General features: G+C 42.9%; 1 protein-coding gene across 7 annotated transcripts in view; it reads right to left on the reverse strand.

The window, feature by feature from the left end:
* The window catches only part of Ubap2 (ubiquitin associated protein 2), a 90,328-nt gene that overhangs the window by 31,878 nt on the left and 30,712 nt on the right, over positions 1-27,738 (reverse strand). For all 7 annotated transcript variants that reach the window (XM_042270998.2, XM_006985945.4, XM_016004532.3 and 4 more), the window contains 6 exons: positions 20,725-20,802; positions 17,284-17,394; positions 9,984-10,137; positions 6,916-6,993; positions 5,482-5,536; positions 1,634-1,737 (listed from right to left, as the gene is read on the reverse strand). In XM_042270998.2, the coding sequence (XP_042126932.2) occupies positions 1,634-1,737; positions 5,482-5,536; positions 6,916-6,993; positions 9,984-10,137; positions 17,284-17,394; positions 20,725-20,802 (580 nt within the window). The remainder of the gene's footprint in view (positions 1-1,633; positions 1,738-5,481; positions 5,537-6,915; positions 6,994-9,983; positions 10,138-17,283; positions 17,395-20,724; positions 20,803-27,738) is intronic.

Genomic DNA, 27,738 nt, shown 5'->3' on the forward strand with positions numbered 1-27,738 from the left:
GTCTCACATAGTCCAGGCTAATCACATAGCCAAGGCTGACCTTCAACTCCAAAGCATCCTGCCTTTCCCACTCAAATGTTAGGATTAGAGTTCTGTGCCACCACGAAAGGCTGATGCTTCCAAGTTTATAACTTCTGTGATTGGGTTATAATCAATTTCACTGTTAGTTTATTGTATAAATTATATTTTTTATAAATAAAGCTTCTGTAACGCCGGGCGGTGGTGGCGCACGCCTTTAATCCCAGCACTCGGGAGGCAGAGCCAGGTGGATCTCTGTGAGTTTGAGGCCAGCCCGGTCTACAAAAGTGAGTTCCAGGAAAGGTGCAAAGATACAGAGAAACCCTGTCTCGAAAAACCAAAAAATAAATAAATAAATAAATAAAAAATAAAAAATAATAAAGCTTCTGTAGTTAGACTACCAGGAATTAGTCATCAGAGGATCTCTAAGTAAACCAATAGTTAATAACTATTGACTTATATATTCCAGAAAACAATTCAAAAAGCTGAGCATGGTGGTACATGCCTTTTATCCCAGCTACTCAATAGGTAGATTCAAGTGGATCTGAGTTCAAGGCCAGCCTGGTCTACAGAGCAAGTTCCAGGAGAGCCAGGACTACACAGAGAAACCCTGCCTCAAAAACCACAGCCAGGCAATGGTGGCACAGGCCTTTAATCCCAGCACTCAGGAGGAAGAGGCAGGTGAATCTCTGTGAGTTCAAGGCCAGCCTGGTCTACAGAGGATAGCCTAGACTGCTTCACAGAGAAACCCTGTCTTGATAAACAAAAAAGCAAAACAAACAAACAAAATTTAACTTTCATCAGCCACAACGCAGAACACTAAGCAGTTTTATTTTATCTCTTAGGGACGGAAAGATGGCTCTGCAGTTAATAACACTGGCTGTTCTTCTAGAGGACCGGAGGATCATCCCCAGCGCCCAAATGGCATTGCACAATCACCTATAACTCCAGTCCAGAGGATCCAATGGCCTCTTCTGTCCTACTCAAGCACTGCACACATGCGGTTTCCAGATATACATGCATAAAACACACCAATAAACATAAAAGATAAAAATAAATCTTAAACTCTTCTAGCTGCAAGTAGTGGCACATGCCTGTAATTCTAGCACATCAGAGGCTGGGATAAGAAGATAGGTGGTTCAAAGCCAGTTTAAGATACAAAGCAGAACTTCATCTCATTTTGAAAAGGAAAGGCTGAGCAGGAGAGATTGCTCAGTGGTTAAGCACATATACCTGACTTGGCTTCAGGGAGCTAAATACAGGTCATGCCTCACCATACTCAGATAACAAAACATTTTAAATCCATCTCTAGGGGCTGTTAAGGATGTCTGCTTCTCTTCCAGAGGACCTGCATTCAGTTCCCAGCATCCAAGTCAGGTAGATCACAGCACCTGAAACTGCTCTAGGAATGTGGAACCCAAACTCACATGTACCCCTCCTACCAGACAGACAGACAGACAGAAATACTAAGAAATCTCTGAAGATGGGTGTGATGGCTAAATTTTGAAATCCCAGACTTCTAGACTATGGGACAGGAGGATCACTGAAAGTTCAAGGCCAACTCAGGCTGTAGGAAGACCATTTCTCAAATACAAACATAGAACAAAACACTTACCAGGACCTTCATCTGTACCATTCTGGGCAGCTTCCCAAACTACCAACTTTGTCCCACAGCCATCTGTAGAAGCAGACTCTGAATAGTCTGAAGGGTTGAATGTCCTGGGGTTTGAAGTAAACAAACAGAAACTAAAGCAAGTTTCAAAATCACAAAATAAATTTTGTGTACAAAAATATTCCAAATTTGGCCAGATGTGGCAGCACACACCCATAATCTAGCTCTGGGGAGGCAAAACAGGAAGGTCTCTGATAGCAAGGCCAGCCTGGTCTACACAGCAAGCATCAGGCCAGCCAAACCTTGAGAGACCCTGTCTCTAAACACAAACAAGAAAAAGTAAAACATATTCCAAACCAAATAAGCTCAAGATCCTTAGAAGGGCTGCTGTAAAAGGCCTCGGCCTCGGCCTCCTCCTCCTAGTATTTGATGGCAGCCAACTCGTTAAGCCATTGTGATATAGTTTTTTTTTTTTTGGTTTTTCAAGACAGAGTTTCTCTGTGTAGTTTTGGTGCCTGCCCTGGATGTCACTCTGTAGACCAAGCTGGCCTCGAACTCAAAGATTCACCTGGCTCTGCCTCTTGGGTGCTGGAATTAAAAGCATGCACCACCACCACCACCACCACCACCACCACCACCACCACCACCACCACCACCACCACCACCACCACCTGGTGTGATGTAGATATTTTGTAAACATTTATTTTTATTTTACTTTATATGTATGGGTGTTTTGTCTGTGAACCACATACTTGGAAGTGCCCTGACCAGAGCCTCCCTTAAAATGCAGTTACAGATGTTTGTAAGCCGCTGGTGGGTGCTGGGAATCAAACCCAGGTCCTTTGGATAAGCAGCCAGTGCTTTTAACTGCTGAGCTATCTCTCCAGCCCCTATAAGGAAGATTCTGTTTGTTTTGAAACTGAGTAAGCAAACCAGGGGTAACCTTGAACTCACAGATATCTGCCTGCCTCCCAAATGCTGGGATTGAAGGTTTATGCCACCACGACCAGCCTGATACAGATTTTTTCATTTTTTATTTAGTGTGTGGTGACTCACATGTGCTACAGCACACTTATGGAGATCAGAGAACGGCCTTCAGGAACAGGTTCCCTCCTCCACCAAAAAGGTCTCAGTGACGGAACTTAAGTCACAAGTCTTGGCAACAAGCACCTTTAACCATTAGGCCCAATGGTACAAATGTCTTGTTTTTTGTTTTTGAAACAGGGTCCCACTATGCAGTGCTAGCAAGCCTCAAACTCGCAAAAATATGCCTGCCTCTTCCTCTCAAGTCCTAGGATTAAGATGTATGAACCTCCACCCCATTTTTTCATTTTTTGAAGATAGGATCTGTCTCATGTATCCCAGGCTGCCTATAAACTCATTATGTAATTGAAGATGACCTTGAACTTCTGAAACTGTAACAGGCCCGCAGACCTAATACAACTGATACCATGATGGAAGTATCATTCAGGCCTTGGAACCCAGTACACAGGCAGCAACACTTGCCAAAACAGTAACAAACTCCCAATCCAAAGACTACGAAGTCTAGGTTCTGAGAAAAACCCTAAATGTACCAACCTTGTTTTTTGGCTTCTGTAGCTCTACTTTTGGCTAACTGTTCCTGCTAACTGATGTATGTCAATCCAGGGTGTAGCTTTTGTGCTTAAAAGCTCAGCCTGACAAAGGCTCAGAGCTGCAATGTGTCTCCAACACCTAGAGTAGTTGCTGGCTAGCTAACACAGACTTTCTATTGGCTTGAACCCATGTCGGTTTTCTTTGGTGGATACCTCATAACAATACTCCTGGAATTACAAGCTTGTGCCAGCATCTCCCGTTTTATGGTGTGCAAGGGCCTGAACCCAGAGCTCTCTTTGCCTGTGCTAGGGAGGCACTCTATTAACTACATCTCCAGCCAAGCTTGCAAATCTTCTACAAAGGAAAGGCTACTTTAGGATCATCTATCTACTCTTATAAATGGTCCTCAAGTTTCTACAATTTGTTCTTTGGCATCCTAAGTAGTTATGAGACCTGAAACTTTTCCAGCCAAGAAAGAACACCAGTAAAAGTTTCCAATGAAGAGGCGGGCGAGATGGCTCAGTGGTTAAGATCACTTGCTGCTCTTGCAGGACCCACAAGACTGTTCAAAATGGCCCAGAAACCATTTCCAAAGACCAAAAAAGTGGACAAACACTCTCAATGCATTGTGTAACTTGTTAATTTCACAGGGAAACCTCATAGGTACCCTCTTGCACATTGAACACAAATACACACGCAAGGCTCACACAAAAATAATACATCTTTAAAGACTTCCAATGAGAAGTAATATATCGAGAGTTAACCCCGTCTCCTTCCCTCATGTCAGACTCTAAGCTTGGCATGTTTATTCAGGGGAAGTCAGTTTTTTGAAATAAGGTTTTTCAATGTCACTCTGGCTGTTCTGGAACTTGCTATATAGACTAAACTGGCTTTGAACTTACAGAGATATATCTGCCTTGGTGTGCTGGGGATTAAGGAAGCGTCTGTGCCATCATTTTGTTTGTTTGTTTGTTTGTTTGTTTGTTTCAAGACAGGGCTTCTCTGTATAGTTTTGGTGCCTGTCCTGGATTTCACTCTGTAGACCAGGCTGGCCTCGAACTCACAGAGATCCACCTGGCTCTGCCTCCCAAGTGCTAGGATTAAAGGCGTGTGCCACCACCGCCCGGCTGTGCCATCATTTTTATTTTATGTGTACAAGTGTCTGACCTATATGCACATAGATATATATATATAGATATCTCATGCACATGCCCCTGCCCATAGAGGGATCCAGAAGAGTATATATCAGATCCCCTGAAACTGGGGTTACAAATGGCTGTGAGCCACGATATGGCAGCTGGGTACTAGGACCAAGCCAAGTCCTCTCCAAGAGCAACAAGTACTCTTTAACCACTGAACCATTTCTCCAAGGCCCTAACCTTGCCTTTGAATGCAGTTATATTCTTCTTCATGTACAGCTATAGCTAAAGAAATGTTCTGTACTTCTCTCTATTTTCATTAAAACTGGTGAGATGGTTCAGCAGGTAAAGGCACTAGCTGCCAAGATTGACAGGCTAAATTCAATCATGGGACACAATGGTGGAAAGGATGCCTCTCAAAAGTTGTCCTCTGACTCCGTATGGACACCATGCATATGTTCACAAATACAAGATAGATATAAAAAATACAAATAAGATAATTCAATCCTAACTGAACAGCCATAAGGCATCATGATACAGGTGATTAATGAAGAACAAAATAAATAGGAATGTTACAATAAACACAGAAGAATAAGAAGTAAATAGAAAAGCTATGAGTTTAAAGGTTGGGGTTCGATATTTGAGTTGTCTGGCCACACACAAAAGAAACAATGAGAAAAAGAAATCCTAGAAGTAATAGTAGCCAATTATGACACCTACCTAGAATGGTCAGCCTTTACTACTATCATCTGGGATAAAAGTACGATTTATACATAAACATATTTCGTGTACAGTGACTGGAGGATTTAGCTGGCTTTCAACTCGGCAACCAAGGATGATTATCCACACATGCCCGCTCTGTTGGGAACCTTTGGCTGTGTCTGCAGACATTTTAGTTTAACTTCACAGGGAGAGGGGTGCTAGCTAGAGGAGAGGATGATGCTACGCATCAAAGTACAGAACATCTACTATCCCAGTGAAGCATTATCTAAGCAAAGCTGCCAGCAGTGCAAAGGTCAGAGCCCTGATTTAATATCTACAGAAACAGCGATGCTCTACCTATCCACAGGTCAGAGGGAGAGGAACTAGAAGGACTAGGAAATACACTACAGCAATAGGATGATGGCTGTGACTTACCCCATGCTCTGAGCAGAGAACCTTCCTGCCCCTCTGCCTCTGCCACGTCCAAATCCTTTAAAAGACACAATTGTGGAATACAGTGGTATTTGTATATAGATATATATATATATAAGTTGAATGGTTTCATCAAGCAGAGAGTTTCAGGCCAATCAGGGCTGCATAGAGACTTCCTAACCAATCTAGACTGTAGTATGACTTTTTAAAAAACAAACAAACAAAAACAAGTTGCTAGGGGTGGTGGTGGTGGTGGTGCACCGCTTTAATCCCAGCACACGGGAGGCAGAGGCCAGCCTGGTCTATACAGTGAGTTCCAGGACAGCTAGGACTATTACACAGGGAAACCCTGTCTCAAAAAACCAAAATAAATAAATAAATAAATAAATAAATAAATAAATAAATAAATAAATAAATAAATAAATAAATATCACAAGCGCTGGAAAGGTGGCCCAGTGGTTAAGAGCACTCACTGGTTTCTCTACCAGAGTTCCATCTCCATTCAGCACCCACATGGCAGCTCACACCAACTGTACACCAGTCCCCAGGGGCATCCAATGCCCTCTTCGGCCCTCCACAGACTCTGCATACACATGGCACACAGGAATACATGCAGGCAAAATATCCATACACATAAAACATTTTAAATAAATAATGCCCCGTGGTGGTGTATGCCTTTAATCCCAGCACTTGGGAGGCAGAGGCAGGCGGATCTGAGTTTGAGGCCAGCCTGGTCTACATATAAGTTCCAGGATAACCAGGGTTGCACAGAGAAACCCTGTCTAGAAAAAAATAAAAAACAAAGAAAATCCTCCACAACACCCCAAAATAAAGGATAAGCTATTCTTGCATTGCTAACAGTCTAAGTATAGCAGAACTCTCCAGGCCCCTGCATGACTCCCAAGTGCTGGGATTACACCTGGAACCACCATACCTTACAATAACAATAGGATTCTAGGGTCTGGGGTGTAGCTCAGTATATTCTTATCAAGGACAGGCACAGGGCTCAATCTTCAACACCAAAACAACAGAACCAAAGTAAAATATAAACACAAAATCACTACGCGTCTGTCACAGGCATCGGTAGCTACATCTCGCCATCTTAGAATTGTGGGAAGCAGAAGGCTGAGGCAGAGAGACACTGCAGCCACCGCCATGACCACCAGCATGTGAAGACGCCGGTAAGCCACCAGCCACGTGGCAAGGTATAGATTTATGGAAATGGTTAATTTAAGATAAAAGAACAGTTAGCAAGAAGCCTGCCACGGCCATACAGTTTGTAAGCAATATAAGTCTCTGTGTTTACTTGGTTGGGTCTGAGCGGCTCTGGGACTGGCAAGTGACATAATGCATTTCTACACATTCTCAAACCCAGTAAATCACCAGCCTGCCTTCTCCTCTTGGGCCCAGGATTCCATCTGGTTCATTCTCCCTTACCTCTGCCTCGGGCCCGCTTGCCTCGCTCTGAAGGTTTGTCTCCTTGGTTGCAATCAATTCCATTCTCTTCACCTTTGACTAAACAGGAAAAAGCAGAAATGTCAACTTTTCATTTCCAAACTTTTGTACCAAACTTTTTTTGGCACTTACAAAACCAAGTGCCAAATGAACAAAGAATTAAAAAAAAATTCCAGGAATGGTTGCACTCTCCTCTGATCCCCTAAGTTGAAGGGCAGCCTGGTCTTCAAGTGAGACCCTCTCTCAAATAGCAGGTTAGAATGAAAACAACATTTAGAAAACCGGAAAAATAAAAAGTGGAACAAAACTAGAAGCACGTGACCAAACACCTCTCCATCACTAGGATGGTGGAACCAAGAAAATCATGAAATCAAGGACTGTTGGACAACACACTGAGACCTAGTCTTGGGGGGGAGCACAAAAAAACTGAATGACGGCACACGCAATCAGATATAAAAATGAAATTAAAAGGCTGGAGAGATGGCTCAGAGGATAAGAGCACTTCCAGAGGTCCTGAGTTCAATTCCCAGCAACCACATGGTGGTTCACAACCATCTGTAATGAGGTCTGGTGCCCTCTTCTGGCCTGCAGACATACATGCTGTATACATAATAAATAAATAAATCTTGAAAAAAAAATTTAAAAAAATTTTAAAAAAATTAAATTAAAATAACATGGTGCTGAGCATGGTGGCACATACTTTTAATCCCAGTACTCATGATGCAGAAGCAGGATCTCTGTGAGGCCAGCCTGGTCTATTTATGGAGCTACAAGACACCCAATCTACATAGAGACCTTATCTAAATAAATAAATAAATAAATAGCATGGTGATTTTACTTTCTCTGTATGGATTTGCCCTCATCAAATAAATTTTCTTTAAACAGTAACAACAAAATCAACATTCATTATGCAACAATAACAGAATTTATTCCTTAGTTAAGTTAAAGGCTGGTAAATGTCGTGCAGTGGTGGCACATGCCTTTTGATCCCAGCACTCGAGAGGCAGACAAGTCAAGGTCAGCCTGGTCTACAGAGTGAGTTCCAGGACAGCCAAGACTACACAGAGAAACCCTGTCTTGGAAAAACAACAACAACAACAACAACAACAACAAAATAGTAATAAGTAATAAAATAAAGGCTGGAAGACAAAACAGTAACATCACATAGATGACAGACAGACAGACACAGACACAGAAACAGGCACAGACACACACAGTATCCTTGTAAAAGGTAAAATGAAAGACAGGTTCTTTAGGGCACTACCCAGAAGAGGCAAGCACAGACTCCTATTTTTCATATTCACACTGGCTTTAATGGCTCCATACAATAGAGAACCTTGACAGAAGATCTTGGTCTCATTAACTCCCTTCATTTTTTAGTGGCTACTTAACTCTCGTGAGTTCCCAGTGAGGCCTCCTTTGCAGTACATTTAAATTTACCATATCCCTTCCCCTAATCTCCACCTGTCTCTGAATTTATTTCCTCACATATGATGTTCTATATAACACTACTAAAGTATTATATAAGGCCAGGTGTGGTAGGTAGCCCATGCCTTTAATCCCAGCACTTGGCTATCAGAGGCTGGCAATGTTCTGTGAGTTTAAGGTCAGCCAGGGCTACATAATGAGAACCTGTCTCAAAAAATGAAAGTAATGTTTAAGAGATATGGCTAAGTAAGAATTCAAGCTAAGGCCCATGATTCAATCCCCAGCACCAAATCATACATTTTCCATTACATACTTTACTTCTCATTCTTAATGCTACCACCCAATTAACCTTAATTTAAAAATAGGGCTAGTGAAATGGCTTAACAGGTAAAGGCTCCGGCCAACCCTGATGACCGAGTTCAATCCCAGGACCCAAATGGTGGAAGGAGAAAAAGAGACAACCCAAAATTGTTTGCTGAGCTACTACACGTGTGTATCATGGCATATGCACACAACAAACAATAAATAGATAAAAATAATTTTAATTAAATGTAAAGTCAGGCTGATGGGCAGTGGTGCTACATGCCTTTATAATCCCAACACACAGGAGGCAGAGGCAGACAGATCCATGTGAGTTCAAGGGCAGTCTTGTCTACAGAGTGAGCTCCAGGACAGCCAGGGCTACACAGAGAAACCCTGTCTTGAAAAACACAAAACAAAAATTTAGAGCAAAGCATAATGGTGGATGTAATTTCACTGCTGGAGGAAGGAGAATTTATTAAAGCCAGAGACATATATTGATAGTCTAATTAACTTCTCATCAATTTGATGAAGACTGAGGGGAAAAAAGGAGGGGGTGTTTTTTTGAGACAGGATTTCACTATGTAACTAAGGCTGGCCCTGAACTCAATTATTCCTACTAAAAGCTCTCAAGTTCTAAGATTACAGGCATCACCAGGCTATCAACCTTTTAAAAAATCTGTTTTAATCATTTCCATAGGTCTCTACACAACACAGCAAGTAGGTGATAAATATCAAAGGAATAAACTATAAAATATCTCCTGGGCTGTTCCAGTAAAACGGTGTCAAAATAGAGACCCCAGGAAACACGGCAACGCACACATGTGGAGCTCAGAGAACAACTCCAGGTTAAACTCAACAAAAAGCCCGCCTATTGAATTTATCTCCTTTAGGTAGGTTTGTTGGGGGGGGGGGGGGGGGATGAGACAGGGTCTCATTATGTAACCCCGGTTGGCCTGAAACTTAGGATGTACACCAGGATCAGCCTCAAACTCACAGAAATCCACGCGCCTTTGCCTGGGATTAAAGGCATACCTCTTATTAATGTAATCTGTGTCTGTAGCATGAGTATATGTCAGTGAATGAACCTATACCTACCCCAACCCCAGTTCACTTGACCTCTAACAGAAACCAGTTTTAAGGACACAAAAATGAACTACCTGCAGCCCAGGTCGGCACTAACAGAAACCCCATCACAGCACTTAACAGACCAGTGCTAGTGATTAGACTAAGGAATGTACACTGACAGGTGGATTTATGGGTATTCTCTGGGCTGCTTTTTTCAGGGGTATGAAAATGCTAAGCAGAGAAGCTGTACTCACACTCTCTGCCTCGGGGGCCACCTCTTCCTTTCCGGTTGCTGTTTCCCCGTCCACGACTTGTTTCTCTCTCCGTCCTCTTCTCTCTGTTTTCTTTGTTTTCTGAGCTTTCTTTTCCAAAATTCTTCTTCTTTCCCCCGACAGTCTCCCATGACGTCTATCAAAAAGTAGAGTTCTACGATCATTGAGTTGTCATATGGCTTTCAAACCCTACATTTTAATTCTTTCCCATTTAGTTCTGCTTTCCTGAAAAAGACAAAATCTGGAGGGACAGCTCAATTCCCAGCACCCACACCAGGTGGCTCACAACTGCCTGTAACTCTAGCTCCAAGGGAGTCGACAACTCAGACCTCTGCAGGCATACACACTTGTGGGTGCACACAAACAAAGTAAAACTAAGATCAAATCTCAAAAAGGACAACAAACCTTGTTAAGCTCTTATAATTATACAGTGCATGAATAACTACAGACAACATATTACTTTCCCACCACCAAGTCTTTTCTGATGCAAATACAGGAATAAAGTTAATAATATTTCCTGAAGCACCTCCTCTATATTTTAAATTAGAGACTATTAAATATGTTTTTCCTGGAGTAAAAGTCTGTAAATTCAATTGATTATGTTTGCAAGTCTGATTAAACGAAGCCCAATCCCACCTTCACATGTTACAGAACAGAAGCAAAGCCATATACCTACAACCCCAGCATTCAAGAGGAAGAGGCAGGGGGATCAAGAGTGCAAGAGCAGCCAGGGCTACACTGTCAGACCCTTCCTCCAAATACAATCAGTTATAGCCCAGCATATGCTAGGAGGACATGCTGTAGAGGCAGAGGCAGGAAGACCACGAGTTCAAGGCCATCTTGAGCTGTACATTTTGGGCTCTCGCAGAGGACCTGAAGTTCATTCTCAGCACCCATGTTAAGTAGCTGACAACTGCCTGTAACCACAGCACTCTTCTATCCTTCTTGGCCATTGTCTCGGAGATGCACACACACATGCTTTAAGATAAAACTCTAAAAAGAATAAATTTCCAGGAAATTTATTGGAAGATCATGAAGCTAGGACAAGGCAGGTTATGCATGTATTAGAGAGAGACAGAGACAGAGAGAGAGAGATCTTTACAGAACCAGACCAAAAGGTGGATAAGCTATTCATAAGCTATTCCCCATGAAGGGGTCAGATTTCTATGCAAAGAATTTAAGGGAGAAACATTTTATCCCATATTGTTCAGCAAAAGATATACCAGCCTTAAGCAATTCTTGGCTTGTGAGTTGTCCATAGACTGGCAAGAATTCATTTGTGAGGGAAATTAGGAAAAGAAGCCTTTAAGGAGGCAGTCTAACACTATCATAACTACTAAAGAGATGATTGTGTACAATAGTCCTCAAGTATATGGACACAAGGTTTTTAAAGAGAACAAGGTCATTAAAAATACAGATTTCCAAAGCAACTTTAATCCCAGCACTCACTCAGGAAGCAGAGGCAGATGGAACTTGTGAGTTCAGGGCCAGCCTGGTCTACTTAGCAAGTTCTCTACACAGAGAAACCCTGTCTCAAACAAACAACCAACAACAAAAACAAAAAACAAAGGAACTTTGTAACAACCTGCATCATTATGAATTTGCTATTTGTAAGATATGTCCAAAGAAATTCTAATACATGATAAGATCTGCCCTGATACATCTCAGTGATAAAGAAAAGCAGTTTGCTCAAAATCTGTCTCAAAACCATCAGCACAGCCATCAACTATCAATATTATCCGTTAAAAACAAGTACATACATTAATTTAAAGAGCTGATACATTAAACTGTATGTAGACATAATGAAAGAAAAAAATTCAGTACTTGTCATGCTCAATATTTCTATATGCACTTACATGAGAAAAGAAAATTCTTCTTTAAAAATACAGATACCCAAGGGGCTGGAGAGATGGTTCATCGCTTAAGAGCACTGACTCCTCTTCCAGAGCACCTGGGTTCAATTCCCAGCACCCACAGCAACTCACAACTGTCTGTAACTCCAGTTCAAGGGGACCCAACACCCACGGCAAAACACCAATGCACAAAAAATAAAAACAAATTAATATGCAAAAAATAGGATCCTCAAATGAACACCATTTCAAAGTACCAATTTTGTTTCTGCGACCCTGGCACAGAAACAGGGCTAGTCAATAGACTAGAACCCCTTTGCCTTCACTGCTTATCTGGCTGCTGGCCAGCCTACCCTGTCTGCACACTCACCCCACTGCAGTTAGCACGGGAAGACAGGCATTACCACTGGCTAGTCATTAGCCACAGAGCCAAAGACGGGAAAAGACGGCATCAGGTAAGACACATGGCAAAGGGCATGAAAGAAACTATGTCTCACACCACATCCCAACACAAATCAGAATTTCAAAAGGACTTTTCCTCGGCTTCATTTCCTTCGCACCCACTCCCTTGTGAACAAGAGTACTCTTGTGACTTGGTCCAGCCCCTAATTTGCTACTTTCTGCTCTTTGACAAAAACAAGAATTCAAATCTAGCCTCTCCCATTATGAAATTTCCATGTTCATTGTAGCTGGTAATAGGGCTGGAGTTTGTTCAGGAGTTAAGAGCACTTGTTGCTCTTGGAGAAGACCTGGGTTCAGTTCACGGCACCCACACTGCAACTTCAACCATCCATAACTAACAACACTAGTTCCAGGGAATCCAACAGTTTCTCTGACATCCTCAGACACCAGGCACACGCATGGTGCATACAAACATGCAGGGGAAAGATTCACAGAAAATAAAATGAATACATCTAATAAAAAAAAAAAAAACAATTTTAAAAGTTAAATATTGAATAAGGCATGGTGGCTTACACTGTAATCCCAGCACTTATGAATGCCTTGAGTCTGAAGTCAATCTATCATACATAATGAGTTCTGGACAAGCTGGGAGAACTTATCACAAAAAGCAGTAACAATCAGGCATGGTGGTACATGGTTGTAACCCCTGCATGGGATGCTGAGGCAAAAGTATCAGGAGTTCAAAACCATTCTTGGCTACACAGCAAGCTCAAGACCAGCCAGGGTTACATGAAACTTGAACTCAAAATAAAAGCTTACCCAACTATCCTGACCCCCAAATTGATAACTAAGGAAGCTAGAAGAAAGCAGTAAATATCAGTGTCTGGGTACACCTCCACAGAAAAGAACAAGGCCCTAGTAAATGACTTGGAAAAGTTCTTTTCCCACCAATTTCTTCTTTATTAGAAAGCAAAGTGCAGTTGAGTCTTTATAAAACCAAAGAAATGTACCCCAAAATGTCTGCAAAAGGGCGTGAACTTTGGGGAGACAGGGCTTCACATAGGAAGGCTAGTCTTACACTCACCATGTGTAAAGATGAACCTGGCTTCCTGATCATTCTGCTGCCTCAATGCCCAGTACTATGGGTGACAGGCAAGAAAACCAGGCCTTACACATGCAAGGCCAGCACTCCAGCAACTAAGCTGCATCCCTACATACTGCTGAACATTTTAATTCACCCCCTGCACCCCCACCCCCAGAGCTGAGGACCGAACCCAGGGCCGCTGAGCTAAATCCCCAACCCCTTAATTCACCTTTTAACACACATTTTCCCAATAGATTCGTCTTTGATGTATTAAGCACACAGAGTGGTACTCTCCTACATGGAATCTTATCTACAGTTAGAGCTGCACTCCAATAGCAAACTACCTTCCAAATTATCTAAGGTTTATGCAACAAGGTTCTTTTTGTTGTTGTTTGTTGTTATATGTAGCCCTGGTTGGCCTCACACTAAGATTTCTCTCCCTCCCTGGGGCTAGGATTACAAGCATGTGCCATCATGCCCAGCGTTCATTCATAAAAAAAAGATCATTTTATATGTTGTGTATGAGTGTCTACATGTAGACCTGTGTACCATGTGCTTGACTAGTGTCCATGGATGTCAGAGTTGGGTGCCAGATAACCTGGAATTGGAGTTACAAAGTCATGAGCTGCTGTGTGCTAGGAAATGAACCCAGGTCCTCTTTGAGTGCCCTTAACTGCTGAGCCATCCTCCAGCCTCCCCAAAATTCATCGTTTTCCAACATCAACTAAAAAGAAAGCACTGTTTAGTTACGGTATTTGATTTCTTACAGCATTCAAATTTTATATAGTGGATATTTGTAATAACCTGCCCTATAAAGTGGCAATCTGGCTAAACATAGACATTGAAAGAACGGCAACTACAGGGCAGTGGTGGCACACACCTGTAATCCAAGTACTCTGGAGGCAGAGGCAGGCAGATCTCTGTGGGTTCAAGGCCACCCTGGTCTACAAAATAAGTTCCAGGATAGCCAAGACTATATAGTCAGACCCTATCTAGGGGAGAGGAAAAAAAAAAAGGGAAGAAGAAGAAAAGGAACACTAGATGCTCTTACAGAGGAACCAGGTTTGAGTCCCAGTATCCATATGATAGCTCACTATCATGTGTAACTCCAGTTCCAGGTGATCAAATGCCCCCAGTTCTGGCCTCCACAGGCACTACATGCACGTGACACACAGACATAAATGCAGGCAAAACACTCATGCACATAAAATAATACATACATACATACATACATACATATATACATATATACATATATATTCCTATTTCTTAAAATAATGTGTGTATAGGGGCTGGAGAGACAACTCAACCTAAGGATACTGTCTGCTCTTCCAGGAGACCTGGGTTTGATTTCCAGCATCCAAGTAGTAGCTCACAACAGTATGTACTCTAGTCCCAGACGATCTGACACCCTCTTCTGGCCTTCTCATGCACCAGGAAAGCAAGTAGCGTACATGCTATACACATTAAAGTAAAATGCATAAATCTTTTAAAACAAAGTTAAGTCTCTCTGTGTATGTAGCAATGTGTGCATTCACGTGTGTGCGTGCATGAATGCGTTTCTGTGTGTACATACATGTGTAAGTGCATTCAGGAGAAAGTGTCTGAATCCCCGAACTGGAGCTATAGGCCATTGTGAACTACCATAGGAGAGTTCTAGAAACTGAACTCAGGTCTCTTAACTGCCGAGCCACCTCTCCATCCCCAAGAAAGTCATTTTGGGTGCATTCATCAATATACTTTCTTTTCAGTGAAGTATTATTTGTTTTAACTTGCTCTGAAGTAGTTTCCTCAATTTAAAAACATAAACAAATACAATCCAATTTCCATATAGAGATCAAGGGAATAAAGCTTATAACAGCCTGGTATGATCTTCTATATCTGTGTATATTTTTAAGTGTCTATATTTTAAGTCTTAGGAGAACATGCTTATGAAAAATTCATTAATAAAAAAGTTATCAGTAAATCCTAGTTTTCTGTTAGTCTCAAGTCTAAAGATGTAGTAGGGCAGAAGGGGCTGGAGAGATGGCTCAGTGTTTAAGGGGTCTTGTTTTCCAGCATTTGAAAGGCAGATGAAGGCGGAACTGAGTTCGAGGCCAGCCTAGTCTACAAAGGGAGTTCCAGGACAACCAGGGCTACACAGAGAAACACTGTCTCAAAAAAACAATACAAAAAAAAGAGAGTACTTGTTGGTTTTGCAGAGGACCTGGATTCAGTTCCCAACACCTATCTGGTGGTTTACAACCACTCATAACGCTAGTTCCAGGAGATACAATGCCTTCTTCTAACCTCCTAGGGTACCAGGCACTTACCTGGAGTACATACACACATACACACACACATACACACACATACAAATACAGACACAAACTCTTTTTTTTTGTTTAAGCATGGCTGGGGATGTAAGTCAAGAGTGCCTGCCTAGCATTCACAAAGCCCTGGTTTTAATCCCCAGCCCTGTATAAATCAAGTATGGTGGTGCATCCTGTAATCCTAACAAAGGAAGGAGGCAGGCAGATTAGAAGTTCAATGTCATCTTCAAATCAAGTTTGAGACTAGCCTGGGCTAAAGCAGAGAAAAACTATTAAGCAGGTGGTTAGAGGCAGTAACAAAGATGAATAACTGTGAGCAGTCTGGAGCCAAAGTTTTCGGGTGGCGTTAGTGTCCACTGCTGGGGTGCTGTAGGTGGTGTGTGTCAGTGTTCACTGCTGGGGTGCTTTAGGTGGTGTGTGTCAGTGTCCACTGCTGGGGTGCTTTAGGTGGCGTGAGTGTCCACTGCTGGGGTGCTGTAGGTGGTGTGTCAGTGTCCACTGCTGGGGTGCTGTAGGTGGTGTGTGTCAGTGTCCACTGCTGGGGTGCTTTAGGTGGTGTCAGTGTCCACTGCTGGGGTGCTTTAGGTGGTGTGTGTCAGTGTCCACTGCTGGGGTACTTTAGGTGTTGTGAGTGTCCACTGCTGGGGTGCTGTAGGTGGTGTGTCAGTATCCACTGCTGGGGTGCTTTAGGTGGTGTGTGTCAGTGTCCACTGTTGGGGTGCTTTAGGTGGCGTGAGTGTCCACTGCTGGGGTGCTGTAGGTGGCGTGAGTGTTCACTGCTGGGGTGCTGTAGGTGGTGTGTGTCAGTGTCCACTGCTGGGGTGCTGTAGGTGGTGTGTGTCAGTGTCCACTGCTGGGGTGCTTTAGGTGGCGTGAGTGTCCATTGCTGGGGTGCTGTAGGTGGTGTGAGTGTCCATTGCTGGGGTGCTTTAGGTGGTGTGTGTCAGTGTCCACTGCTGGGGTGCTTTAGGTGGTGTGTGAGTGTCCACTGCTGGGGTGCTTTAGGTGGTGTGTGTCAGTGTCCACTGCTGGGGTGCTTTAGGTGGTGTGTGTCAGTGTCCACTGCTGGGGTGCTGTAGGTGGTGTGTGTCAGTGTCCACTGCTGGGGTGCTTTAGGTGGTGTGTGTCAGTGTCCACTGCTGGGGTGCTGTAGGTGGTGTCAGTGTCCACTGCTGGGGTGCTTTAGGTGGTGTGTGTCAGTGTCCACTGCTGGGGTGCTTTAGGTGTTGTGAGTGTCCACTGCTGGGGTGCTGTAGGTGGTGTGTGTCAGTGTCCACTGCTGGGGTGCTGTAGGTGGTGTCAGTGTCCACTGCTGGGGTGCTGTAGGTGGTGTGTGTCAGTGTCCACTGATGGGGTGCTGTAGGTGGTGTGTAAGTGTCCACTGCTGGGGTGCTGTAGGTGGCGTGAGTGTTCACGGGCTAGGGAACTAGAAACTCCTTTGCTGGAGGGAATACCCAAGTTACTGCTCTTTGTGGGAACTTTCCTGCAGTGCTTGTCTCAAATATGAATGGCCCTGGGTTTGTTTCCCAGAATACCAACTCCAAAATACAGCATGCCCCAACCCCTCTACCCCAAGCTCATCCAAGGTGAAACTGGAAGCGCAATCTAAAAGTGGGGAAAACAGGAACACTCACCGTGTCGGAATCTCCTTCCAGCAGTATATTGATAGCTTTGTTCACATCTCCATTACAGTCATGTAGAGCCACTATGCATTCATCCTGATTTTTTCCGGTCACTTCCATAAGCTATTCAAAGTATCAGAAAATAGTTAATGGAACCAGAACACTCAATATTAACTTTGCTGATTCTTCTACTCAAATCCAACAATCATGCTGTCCCTCCACATGGGCCTTTTCTAGACTCCAGTAAGTTTAGGTTCTAAGTGCAAGTGGACTTTCCCATGCCCCCCATTAATACTAGTAGACTCACCCACAAATCAACTTCCTGGAAGACAAGCCAGTTTTTAATTTTTGGAAAGAGAATCTTATTATGTAGCTGTAGCTGGCCTGGAACAACTTGCTATATAGACCAGGCTGGCCTCAAAGTCATAGTGATCTGCCTATCTCTGCCTCCTAAGTGCTGGGATTAAAGAGGTACACCACAACCCCAAGCCTACTAATCAGTACAACACAGGCCAACATTCTCAGAACTCCTAGATCATGCTCAAACTTAGATCAATAGCATAAAACTTGCAGAGTTTTGATTCCAAAAACATTAACTGGGACTCTATTTGTACATGGCCACCATCACTAACTGCATTAGAATATTCCACATACAAATCTAGTTATAAGACTTTGGAGTCTCACAAGTAGAATTCCACAGCTGTCACAAGCTACTCTCCGAAACACAGCATTGTCTCTGGAAACTTAGGCATGATTACAGCTGAAGTCAAAGGCCACCTCAGCCCATCCTCCTAATCAGCCTAACAAACTACTTAGCATCTTCCTCAGTAAAACAATCCACACATTAGATCTAAGTTCCTTAATTTACTGAACAAATCTATAATGTAACTATTGTGTTTTAATGGAATTTAATTATTTTAACGTACTTAAGTTCAAAACAGCTTGACTTCAACATTTCATGAGCTTTGTGCCTGTGGTCCAAAGGCTAGTTATAGAAAGACCTGTCTAGAACAAAAAACTTGGGGGCTGCAGCTGTAGTTCAGTGGTAGTGTTTGCTTAGGATGTCTGAGGCTGGATCCGCAGCACTGCAAAAGTAAGTAAATCCAAGTGCAGAAAGCAAGCCTCTTGGTCTAATAACATAACCGCAGCTCTTTGCATTAGACCACTGGACTAACTACAGTTCTAATACTTTACAGTTTCCCAATGCTTTATGTTCAGATTTTTTTTTTTCTTTCACTACTGGAAGAATAAACTTAAAGACTTATACACACAAGACAAGTATTCTACCAGTGAGATAAATCTTTAGTAACCTTTTACTTCCAATTTGAGACAGGCTCTCACTAAGCTGCCCAGGCAGCCATCTCAGCCCTCCGAGTAGATGAGATCACACACCTGCACACTTGCCAAGTATTTAGGTACTGATAGGAACTATCTGTACTACCTGCCACACACAATTATTAAGACATACAGTAAGAATCAGGCTTTGCCTACTGACTGGACGAGTAAGATACAGAACTAAGAGCAGAACTTCACTCTGAACTCACAGATCAGTGGTGTGTTTTACAAATGTTTTATAACTCAGATAACTGGCAATACAATACACAGGAGTATTTCTCAAGCTGTACCTAGGCACCCTATCGGAATGGAAGAGAAAGTTCTAGACACTTCATTTTTTCTTTTAGGGAGGAAGATAGAGCATGGCTAAGCCCTACAGACTGCTCTCAAACTTCTAGGCTCGAACAATCCTTTGGCTTCTGCCTTCCAAGTAGCCAGGACTATAAAGAGCACAATCAAATGAGTTCTATAGTTTTTAATTGATTACTTTGATAACTTCAAAACAATCACAATGAGCCTGATGTCAACAACTGTAAAAACAAGGAATCCACGAAGTAAAAAAGCATACTGTGGACCACTTGTTCTCAAGAACAATTGCTAGAACACAACTAAGGACTGAAATATCTGAAATTGGCATAGAGAGCAATGTCTGATTTCTAGACTCTACAAGGGTAAAAAGCAGTAAAAAGGGTTTGGAATTCAAGTTAACTTATCCAAAAGACTTATACTGAAATTTGAAATGAAAACATCATTCTAAAAAAAATCTATACTTTGTCAATTGAAGTCTGAAATCACACTGACATTTGAAAAGGCATCTCTTTCCTAGAACTAAAAAAAATGTTCCACACACCAAAAGTTATTCTTTCTAAATATAGGTATACAAAAATGTCAGTGAGCTTTCATAAATGTCTGGTATGATGGTCACATGCAAACATACTAATTACTTTAAAAAATTCTGTTGTCAAGATAAACATGTTTGCTGGGCAGTGGTGGCACACAACTTTAATTCCAACACTCAGGAGACAGAGGCAAGTAGATCTCTGTGAGTTCAAGGTCAGCCTATTCTACAGGACAGCCAAGGCTGTCTCACAGAGAAACCCTGTCTCAAAAGAACCAAAAACCAAACAAAAACAAAACAAAAAAGATAAGCATGCTATATTTCATCATCTGGCTACCAATATTAAGTATTTGATCACAGACCCCAAATTCATTATCAAATACAAGTTCAGACTAAGCAATAAGCATATTTTAAAACTAGAAATCTCTAGTAAAATTATCTCTTTAAGATTATTAAGAATCAGGCTGGAGAGATAGTTCAGAGGTTAAGAGTAGTGGCTGCTTTTTCCAGATCTTAAGTTCAATTGCCAGCACCCACATGGTGGCCCATAGCCATCTGTAAGGAGATCTGGTGTCCTCTTCTGGCATGCAGGCATACGTGCAGGTAGAACACTGTATACGTAATAAATAAAATGTTTTGTTTTGTTTTGTTTTGTTTTTTTTAAAAGACATTAATAAGAATCCAGTGCAGGGGCTAGAAAGATGCCTTCGCAGTTAAGAGCACTGGCGGCTGCTGCTGCAGAAAACAGGTTCAGTTCCCTGAATTCATAAGGTGGTTGATATCATTCATAATTCCAATTCCAGAAGAGCTGATGCCCCCTTTTGGCCACCCTGGGTAACAAGAATGCATGCAGTGTACATATATACATGTAGGCAAAACCCTTACATACACAAAGAAACTATTTTTTTAAGTAATTTATTTTTTGGCCAGGCAGTCAGTGGTGGTTCATACCTTTAATCCCAGCACTCAGGAGGCAGAGAGGACAGCCTGGTTTACACAGTGAGTTCCAGAACAGAGAAATCCTGTCTCGAATAACAAAAAAAAAAAAAAAAAAAAAAAATGTGTTTTGACTGCATGAATGTTTGTGTGAGGGTTCAGATTCACTGGAACTAGAGTTACAGACAGTTGTGAGATGCCATGTGTAGGTGCTGGGAATTTAACCCAGGACCTCTGGAAGAGCAGCCAGTGCTTTTAATCACTGAGCCATCTCTCCAGCCCCAGAAAATGTTTGTAACTGAGAATAAAGTACAAAGTCACAGTGTCCTTTCCTAGAAACATACCTGTTTAACTTTAGCTTCGAAATCTGAATCATTCTTATCAAAGATCACCTGCGCGAGCCGCATCTGTTCAGCCGTTGCCTGTGAAGCAAAAAAAAAGTAGTGGATTTCAAAACTAAACTACAAAGACAGATGCTAGAATCCAAGTCAAACAGAACTCTCAACCACTAAGCATCATACTTTGAGAAACACTGATTAACCAAGTGTGATAGTACACATTCATAATCCCACCACCTGAGAGGCTGAGGCAGGAGGATCAAGGTCATCTTTGACCACATGAGAATTTGAAGACACCCTAAGTTATGTGAGTTCCCGTGGAAGGAATGAAGGAAGGGGGGAAGGAGGGAGGGAGAGAGGGAGAGAGGGAGGAAAGAAAGCAGGCAGGCTGGCTGAAGTTAGGACTGGAGACTATATATAACCTGCTCCCATAAGAAAACTGCCATGAAATTAAACAACATAAAGTATTTGTTCCCTTGGCCAAATGACCCGACAGTCATGCTGCTTATTGGGATTTCCTGTCCACTGAGGAGGCAGGAACAAAGCAGAGCAAGATGGCAGTAGTGGTGGTGGCACGTGCCTGTGATCCCAGCACCCAGGAGGGTCCTTCTGTCCAATCTACATACCAAGTCCCAGCCTAGTCAGGGCTACACACAAGACAACACAATGACACCCAACTGGTTCTGGGTGGTTCTAAAGGGAAAAGGCTGCATGTAGTTCAAGAGAATAATTCTGAAGTTAATTCTCTGTTCAACTACACTGGCGGGGGGGCGGAGGGGGGGGGGGTTCAGCTCCACAGAAAATGATTCTTTATTCAAAACCCTGTTCTTGCAAAACAGACTTCTGGAGGCAGAGGCAGGCAGATTTCTCTGAGTTTGAGGGCAGCCTAGTCTACACAGTAAGTTCCAGGACAACCAGAGCTGTGAGACAGAGAAACCCTGTCTGAAAAACCAAAAAGGAAGGAAGGAAAGGAAAGGGAAGGGAGGGGAAGGGGAAGAGGGAGGGGGAAGGAGAGAGGAAGGAGGGACAGACAGAAAGAAAAAAAAATGGACTTCTGGGCCCAGCATGATGGTTCACACCTTGAATCCCAGTACTCATGGGGCAGGCAGATCTGAGTTTGAGGTCAGCCTGATCTACAGAGTGAGTTCCAGGACAGCCAGGGCTACACAGAAAAAACCTTTCTCAAAAAAAAAAAAAAAGAAGAAGAAGGAAGGAAGGAAGGAAGGAAGGAAGGAAGGAAGGAAGGAAGGAAGGAAGGAAGGGAGAGGGAGGGAGGGAGAGAGAGAGAGAGAGAGAGAGAGAGGGAGAGGGAGAGAGAAACAAAGAAAAGGAAAACAAACTCCTGAATTTTTTAAGGTTTCCTTCTGGATTATTTATAGCAATTAAATATTAGTAGCATTGTGCAATGACCACTATAAAATGCTCATTTGGGGTTGTGGTGGTGGTCTGATGTTCTACTCTTTTGTCTTGTTTTTATAGCATCAGAAATTGAATCTAGGCCTCCCACATGCTAGATATACATATATATCTCCCCCTCCTCAATCTGTTTTATTTTTGTTGTTTTGAGACAGTCTTACTAAATTGCCCAGGTTGAAGCCAGACCTGGTGGCACATGCCTTTCCCATTTTAATCCCAGCACTCTAGAGGCAGAAGCAGTAGGAACTATGTGAATTAGTTGTCAGAAGTATACAAAAAAATTCCAGAACAGCCAGGGTTACATAACAGAGAGACTCTGTCTCAAAAATAGACAGACAGACAGATAGCCTAGGTTGGCTGTGAACTCACTCTAACCCAGACAGGCCTTGAACTCCTGTTATGTATACCCCCTAAATAGCTGGTATTACAGGATTGTGCCACCAAGCCTAACTGGATTCTCCTTTTATTTTCTTTCTTGATATAGTCTTGCCACATAGCCCATAGTCTTGAATTCTTCTTTCTCCAGCCTCAATCTACAAAGTCCTGAGATTACAGGCATATGTAACACTATGCTTGGCTCCTATAGAGTATCTTAAAATTTGAAAAAAATATAAGGATCAGGTCCACAAGTAAAATAGGTAAAAGATATCAACCTTCTGTCACATCCCTGTACAAGTTTTTAACAGAGCTAACATTACTTAACGCTTACTTCTTCAGTTAGTCTCTTCTTATTTGCATGACTATTGGTGCACGCATGGTGGAATGTCTACTGGACTATTCTGGTGTGTGCATGTGGAGGTGTGTGTTGTGAACAAGGCCAGAGGAGGAGTTAGTCTCTCCCCAACCTTGGGGCCCATGTTTCCTTGGCTAGATGGAAGCCAGAAAACACCAAAGAAGCTCCTGCGTCTGAGCCCTAGAGCTGGGGTTCCTGGTATGCCCAGGACTCCCAGCTTGTCACATGGGTGCTAGAATCCAACTCCAGAGCTCAAGATTGTGCAGGAGCACTCTCACTTGCAGGCCCAGGGTCCCGTGTGGAAGGAGAATTTTTGGTTGCTCTTGTCTGAACTACTGTTGTCAGTTGATGTGGGGGCGGTCTTCTCAGGCAGCACAGTCGGCACAGCCTGTACTGGAGTCACTATGGAACCTAGACTGACCTCAAAGTCAAGGCAATTCTCCTGCCTCGTCCTTTAGAATGCCAGGACTAACTAACACCAGGCCCAACTCAATTCACTCGTTTGTTTATTCAGGGGAGGGCAGCCTAGAGCACCCATGTGAAGATCCTTTCTCTCATCCCACCATGTGAGTCTTGGTAACTAAACTCAGGTCAGATTTTGTCAGACGCACCTTTCCATGCTGAGCCATTCCACTGGCCCTAAATTATCATTCTTTGTTTTGTTTTTGTGAGACATGGCTCCCTACATAGCCTGGAACTCACCAAGCAAACCAGGCTGGCCTTGGAACTCACATAGATCCTTGAGCCTCTGCTTCCCCAGCACTGGAATTAAAGCTGTGCACCACCATGCCTGGCTAAATTAGCATTCTTAACTAAATAAAGTCTGCATTAATTCCTGAACACATATTTAAAAACCTAAATACATAGTCAGGTATGGCATGCACTGTAAAACCATGGCTGAGGAGAAAGAAGCAAGAAGATTACAGGTTCAGGAGCCAGTCTAAGGGACAGAATAAGACACAGCCTCAGTCGGTACATCAATCAAAGCTTTTCCTGGGTTTGCTTTGTTAAGAATCTCCTAAAGGCTAAGCTAGGCTCTAACTCGCCATATAGCCAAAGACGATCTTCAACTTGTGACTGTCCACTGCTTCTACCTCACAGTCAGATTACAGGCCTGTGTCTCCACAGCCAGTTTGTGTGACACTACAGACTGAACCAGAGACTTGTGCATGCTAGGCAGGCACTGTACCAACTCAACTACAGCCCAGCTCCATTCAGCTTTTATTTTATTAGTTCACTAGTTACAAGGAACCTTGACCAAGATGCATGGGGGCACTGACAGATTCTGCATTATAAAGCACCTTTCAGAAGGCCTTTCCATTTCCTGTAGGTGGGTGATTATACAAATTCCAGCAGCTGTGGCCTCTTATATCCAATCTAAAAGCCAATCCTACCATTCCAATCTATTCATGCTGTTACCTCAGCTTAACTGCCAAATACTATTGCATTACACCCCAGAAAGACACCTGCACAGAAATTCAATGTCCATATTTGTTGATAATGTTAATGCAATCTTTCCCAATATACACAAGGACCAAATACACTTTCATTATTCCTACTGCACACCAGATAACCATTCCCCAGACCCACCATCAACTGAGAAACCCCAGTGTTGCAGACAAAGGCCCAGCAGCATAAGCGGACAAGGCAAGAGGAAAAGTCAAAGAGAACTACAACCCCTGAAATGGAGCTCCCTTGTTACACTGAATCTGGATGAGAGTCATTTCTGATCAAGCCATGAGAGCTCCTGGTGCTAAAATCCCACAGAAGCAGCCTGTCCCATTTCATTAACACAATACCTTCCACTGCTTTTTTATAGCAGATCTAAACATTGTATATCACTTTCAATGTAATGTCTGGGGGGTTGGGTGGGATAGGGGAACTGGAGCGATGACTCAGAGATTAAGACCAATGGCTGCTCTTGCAAAAAACCCAGGTTCAGTTCCCAACACCCACATGGCAGCTTAAAACCACCTTTAACTCCAGTTTCAAGAGAACCAGTACCTTCTTCGGGTCTCTGTGGTACTTGGCACATATGGTCCACATACATAAATGCAGGCAAAACATTCACACATATAAGTGAAAACAGATTTAAAAAATGCTGTGGGGCGGAGAAGACAGCTCACTTGGTAAAGGTACTTGTGCGAGCACGAGGAGCTGAGTTCAACACCCAGAGCCAACAGAGAAAGAGGAACAGGAGAAGACAGGCTTGCAACCCTACCACTGAGGCGGCAGAGGAGGCAGACCTCTGTGAGAACAGCTGGGTCTACACAGTGAGTTCCGCACTAACAACGCCTACACACCGAAGCCCTGTCTCAAACAAAACAAGTCAAAAAGCAGCAAGGTGAACGGGCTAGCAACATGGCTCAGCAGGAAAGGCAGTTACAGGAGACTAGTGACCTAAATTCAATCCCCAGAACTGATATAAAGGTGAAAAGAAGGGAAGGCTACGAAGTTGACCTCTGACCTCTATTCACACCAAGACACACTTGCCTTCCTGTGTACACACATGCAAGCTTATGTGCTCTCATGGACTCATAGATTCTCTTTCTACAAAGACTCAAAACTAAACAAACAAAAAAAGAAAGAAGAAAAAAAACTTTTACACCTTAAGAAACTAAAAAAAGAACAGCAAACTCATAAACCAAAGCCAGGTGAAAAGTAACAGAAGGCAGAGAAAAAATAAAATAAAGGAAGATTAGAAAGGGGGATGTACATCAGGTCAGAACTCGGTCCACAGCTGGGTACAGTCACTCACACCTTTAATCCCAGCACTGGTGAGACTGAGTAGGAGGATCTGGTCAAGTTCAAACCCAACCCTGACTTATGTACTGAACTTCCAGATCAACTGAGTTACAGACTATGACTCTGTATTTAAAGGGGTGGGGAGGTTGGTTCTTGGAGCCTTGCGGGCTTGGGGGGGGGGTGCTTTGCTTTGTTTTGTTTTTATGTGGTCCTAGGCACAGAACCCAGGGCCTCCAGCAAGGTAGTTAGTCACTCTTCTACTGAGGTAGCTACAGTACTACCTGCTCAAGAGCTGACTCATAGTTGGGCGGGGAGCAGGAGGTATGTGTCGATAAAACAGATAGAACACCCGGCTACAAACAAAGAGGTAAGAGTCGAGAGCAGTAATCCTAAGAGTAAAGAAAAGGAACACTATTACTAGAGACTGCAAGACGCGGCAGCATACACCCGAAATCCTAGTACTGGAAAAGGAGAGTGAGGCAGGAAGTTAGTGAGTTCAGGAACAGCCTAGCAAGACAGTGAGACCTCGCCTCAAACAAACAGCAACAAAGGAACCAAAGGAAACCTGAACAAGTATGTGTCACCAAACTAGACAGCCTCGACAAACAGAAAATCACGAAAAAAGCCCAAACCAACCAAGCCTGACAACTGAGTTCCACCCCTAGATGCATATAAATGGTCAGGATGCAACAGTGTGACTCTAACCCCAGCATGACTACCAAAAGACGTGACAGAACTAGCTTGGAAATTCGAGGGGCAGCTAGCCTGCAAAAGCAGAAACAGTAGAAACCCTGCCCCAAGAAGGGAACAGACAGCCAAAGGCTGTCCTCTGACCTGCAAACCCACACTTTCATCACACATACAAAGGAATGGGGCAGGGGCATCACCTACCAAAAGGACACTAATAATAGTCTAAGTAACTAAACTACTCATCACAACTTCCAAAAACAGTGGGGTATGGTGGTTCACACCTATAATCCCCAGCACTCACAAGGCTGAGGCAGGAGGATTGCAATGTGTTTGAGGGCTACCTGGGCCACAGTGACTTCTATACCAGCCTGGTCTACCGAGTAAAATCCTGTCTGAATGAATGAATGACTAGATTGTGAAAGAAAAGCCCAGGCATAGTCAGTTTCTCTAGTTAATTCTAATTCACAAACTCTGAAAACAAGGAACACTTACAACTCCGTATAAATCAGGACTGTGGTAACACCAAAAACAAAGACATAAATAAGCATACTTTATCAGTAGATAAAAAAAATATTATCAAGCCAGGCACAGATGGCACAATCCTGTAATCCTAGGTGGATCTCTGTGAGTTAGAGGTCAGCCGGGTCTACAAAGGGAGTTCCAGGACAGCAAGGGATACACAGAGAAACCCTGTCTCGGAAAAAAAAAAAAAAAAAACAAAACAAATTATCAACAAACTACCAGTAAATTGGCAACTTATAAAAATGACCATACTCTAGGACCACATCAGGCTTATCTCAGGAATAAAAGTTGGTTTATATAGTAACATCTGACATCAGAAATCTGAGAGTGTAGCTCAGCAATAGAGCATTTGCCTACGATGAGGCCAAGGTAAGGCAAGGGGAAAAATATGCAATGTATTATAGTCCTACAATAACAGACATAAACAACATATTCTAGGGCTGAAGTGTGGCTCCGTGGCAGAACACAAGGGCCCAGGTGTTCAAACAAACAAAAACTATAATCATCTTCAGAGTCAGAATGTACCTGACAAAACCCAACTTTTTCTTTAATTATAAAGAGAGTTCAAGAAACTCAGAATGGAAGAGAACATCCTTAATTTGATAAAAGGAACTACAAAATAAAACAACTGTCATATGAATGATGAAAGATGACTACAACTTTAAGATCAAAAACAAGGCCAGGCGGTGGTGGCACACACCTTTAATCCCCGTACAAGCAGATGTCTGAGTTCAAGGCCAGCCTGGTCTACAGAGCAATTTCCAGGACAGCTAGAGCTACACAGAGAAACCCTGTCTCAAAAAAACAAAACAAAAAGATTTAAATTTAAAACAAAACAAACAACAAAAAAACCCACATGCCTTTGACCTCAAGAGAGGCAGGTGGATCTCTGTGAGTTTGAAGCCGGCCTGATC

Source organism: Peromyscus maniculatus, chromosome 2, assembly GCF_049852395.1.
Source record: "Peromyscus maniculatus bairdii isolate BWxNUB_F1_BW_parent chromosome 2, HU_Pman_BW_mat_3.1, whole genome shotgun sequence".
Classification (NCBI taxonomy): domain Eukaryota; kingdom Metazoa; phylum Chordata; class Mammalia; order Rodentia; family Cricetidae; genus Peromyscus; species Peromyscus maniculatus.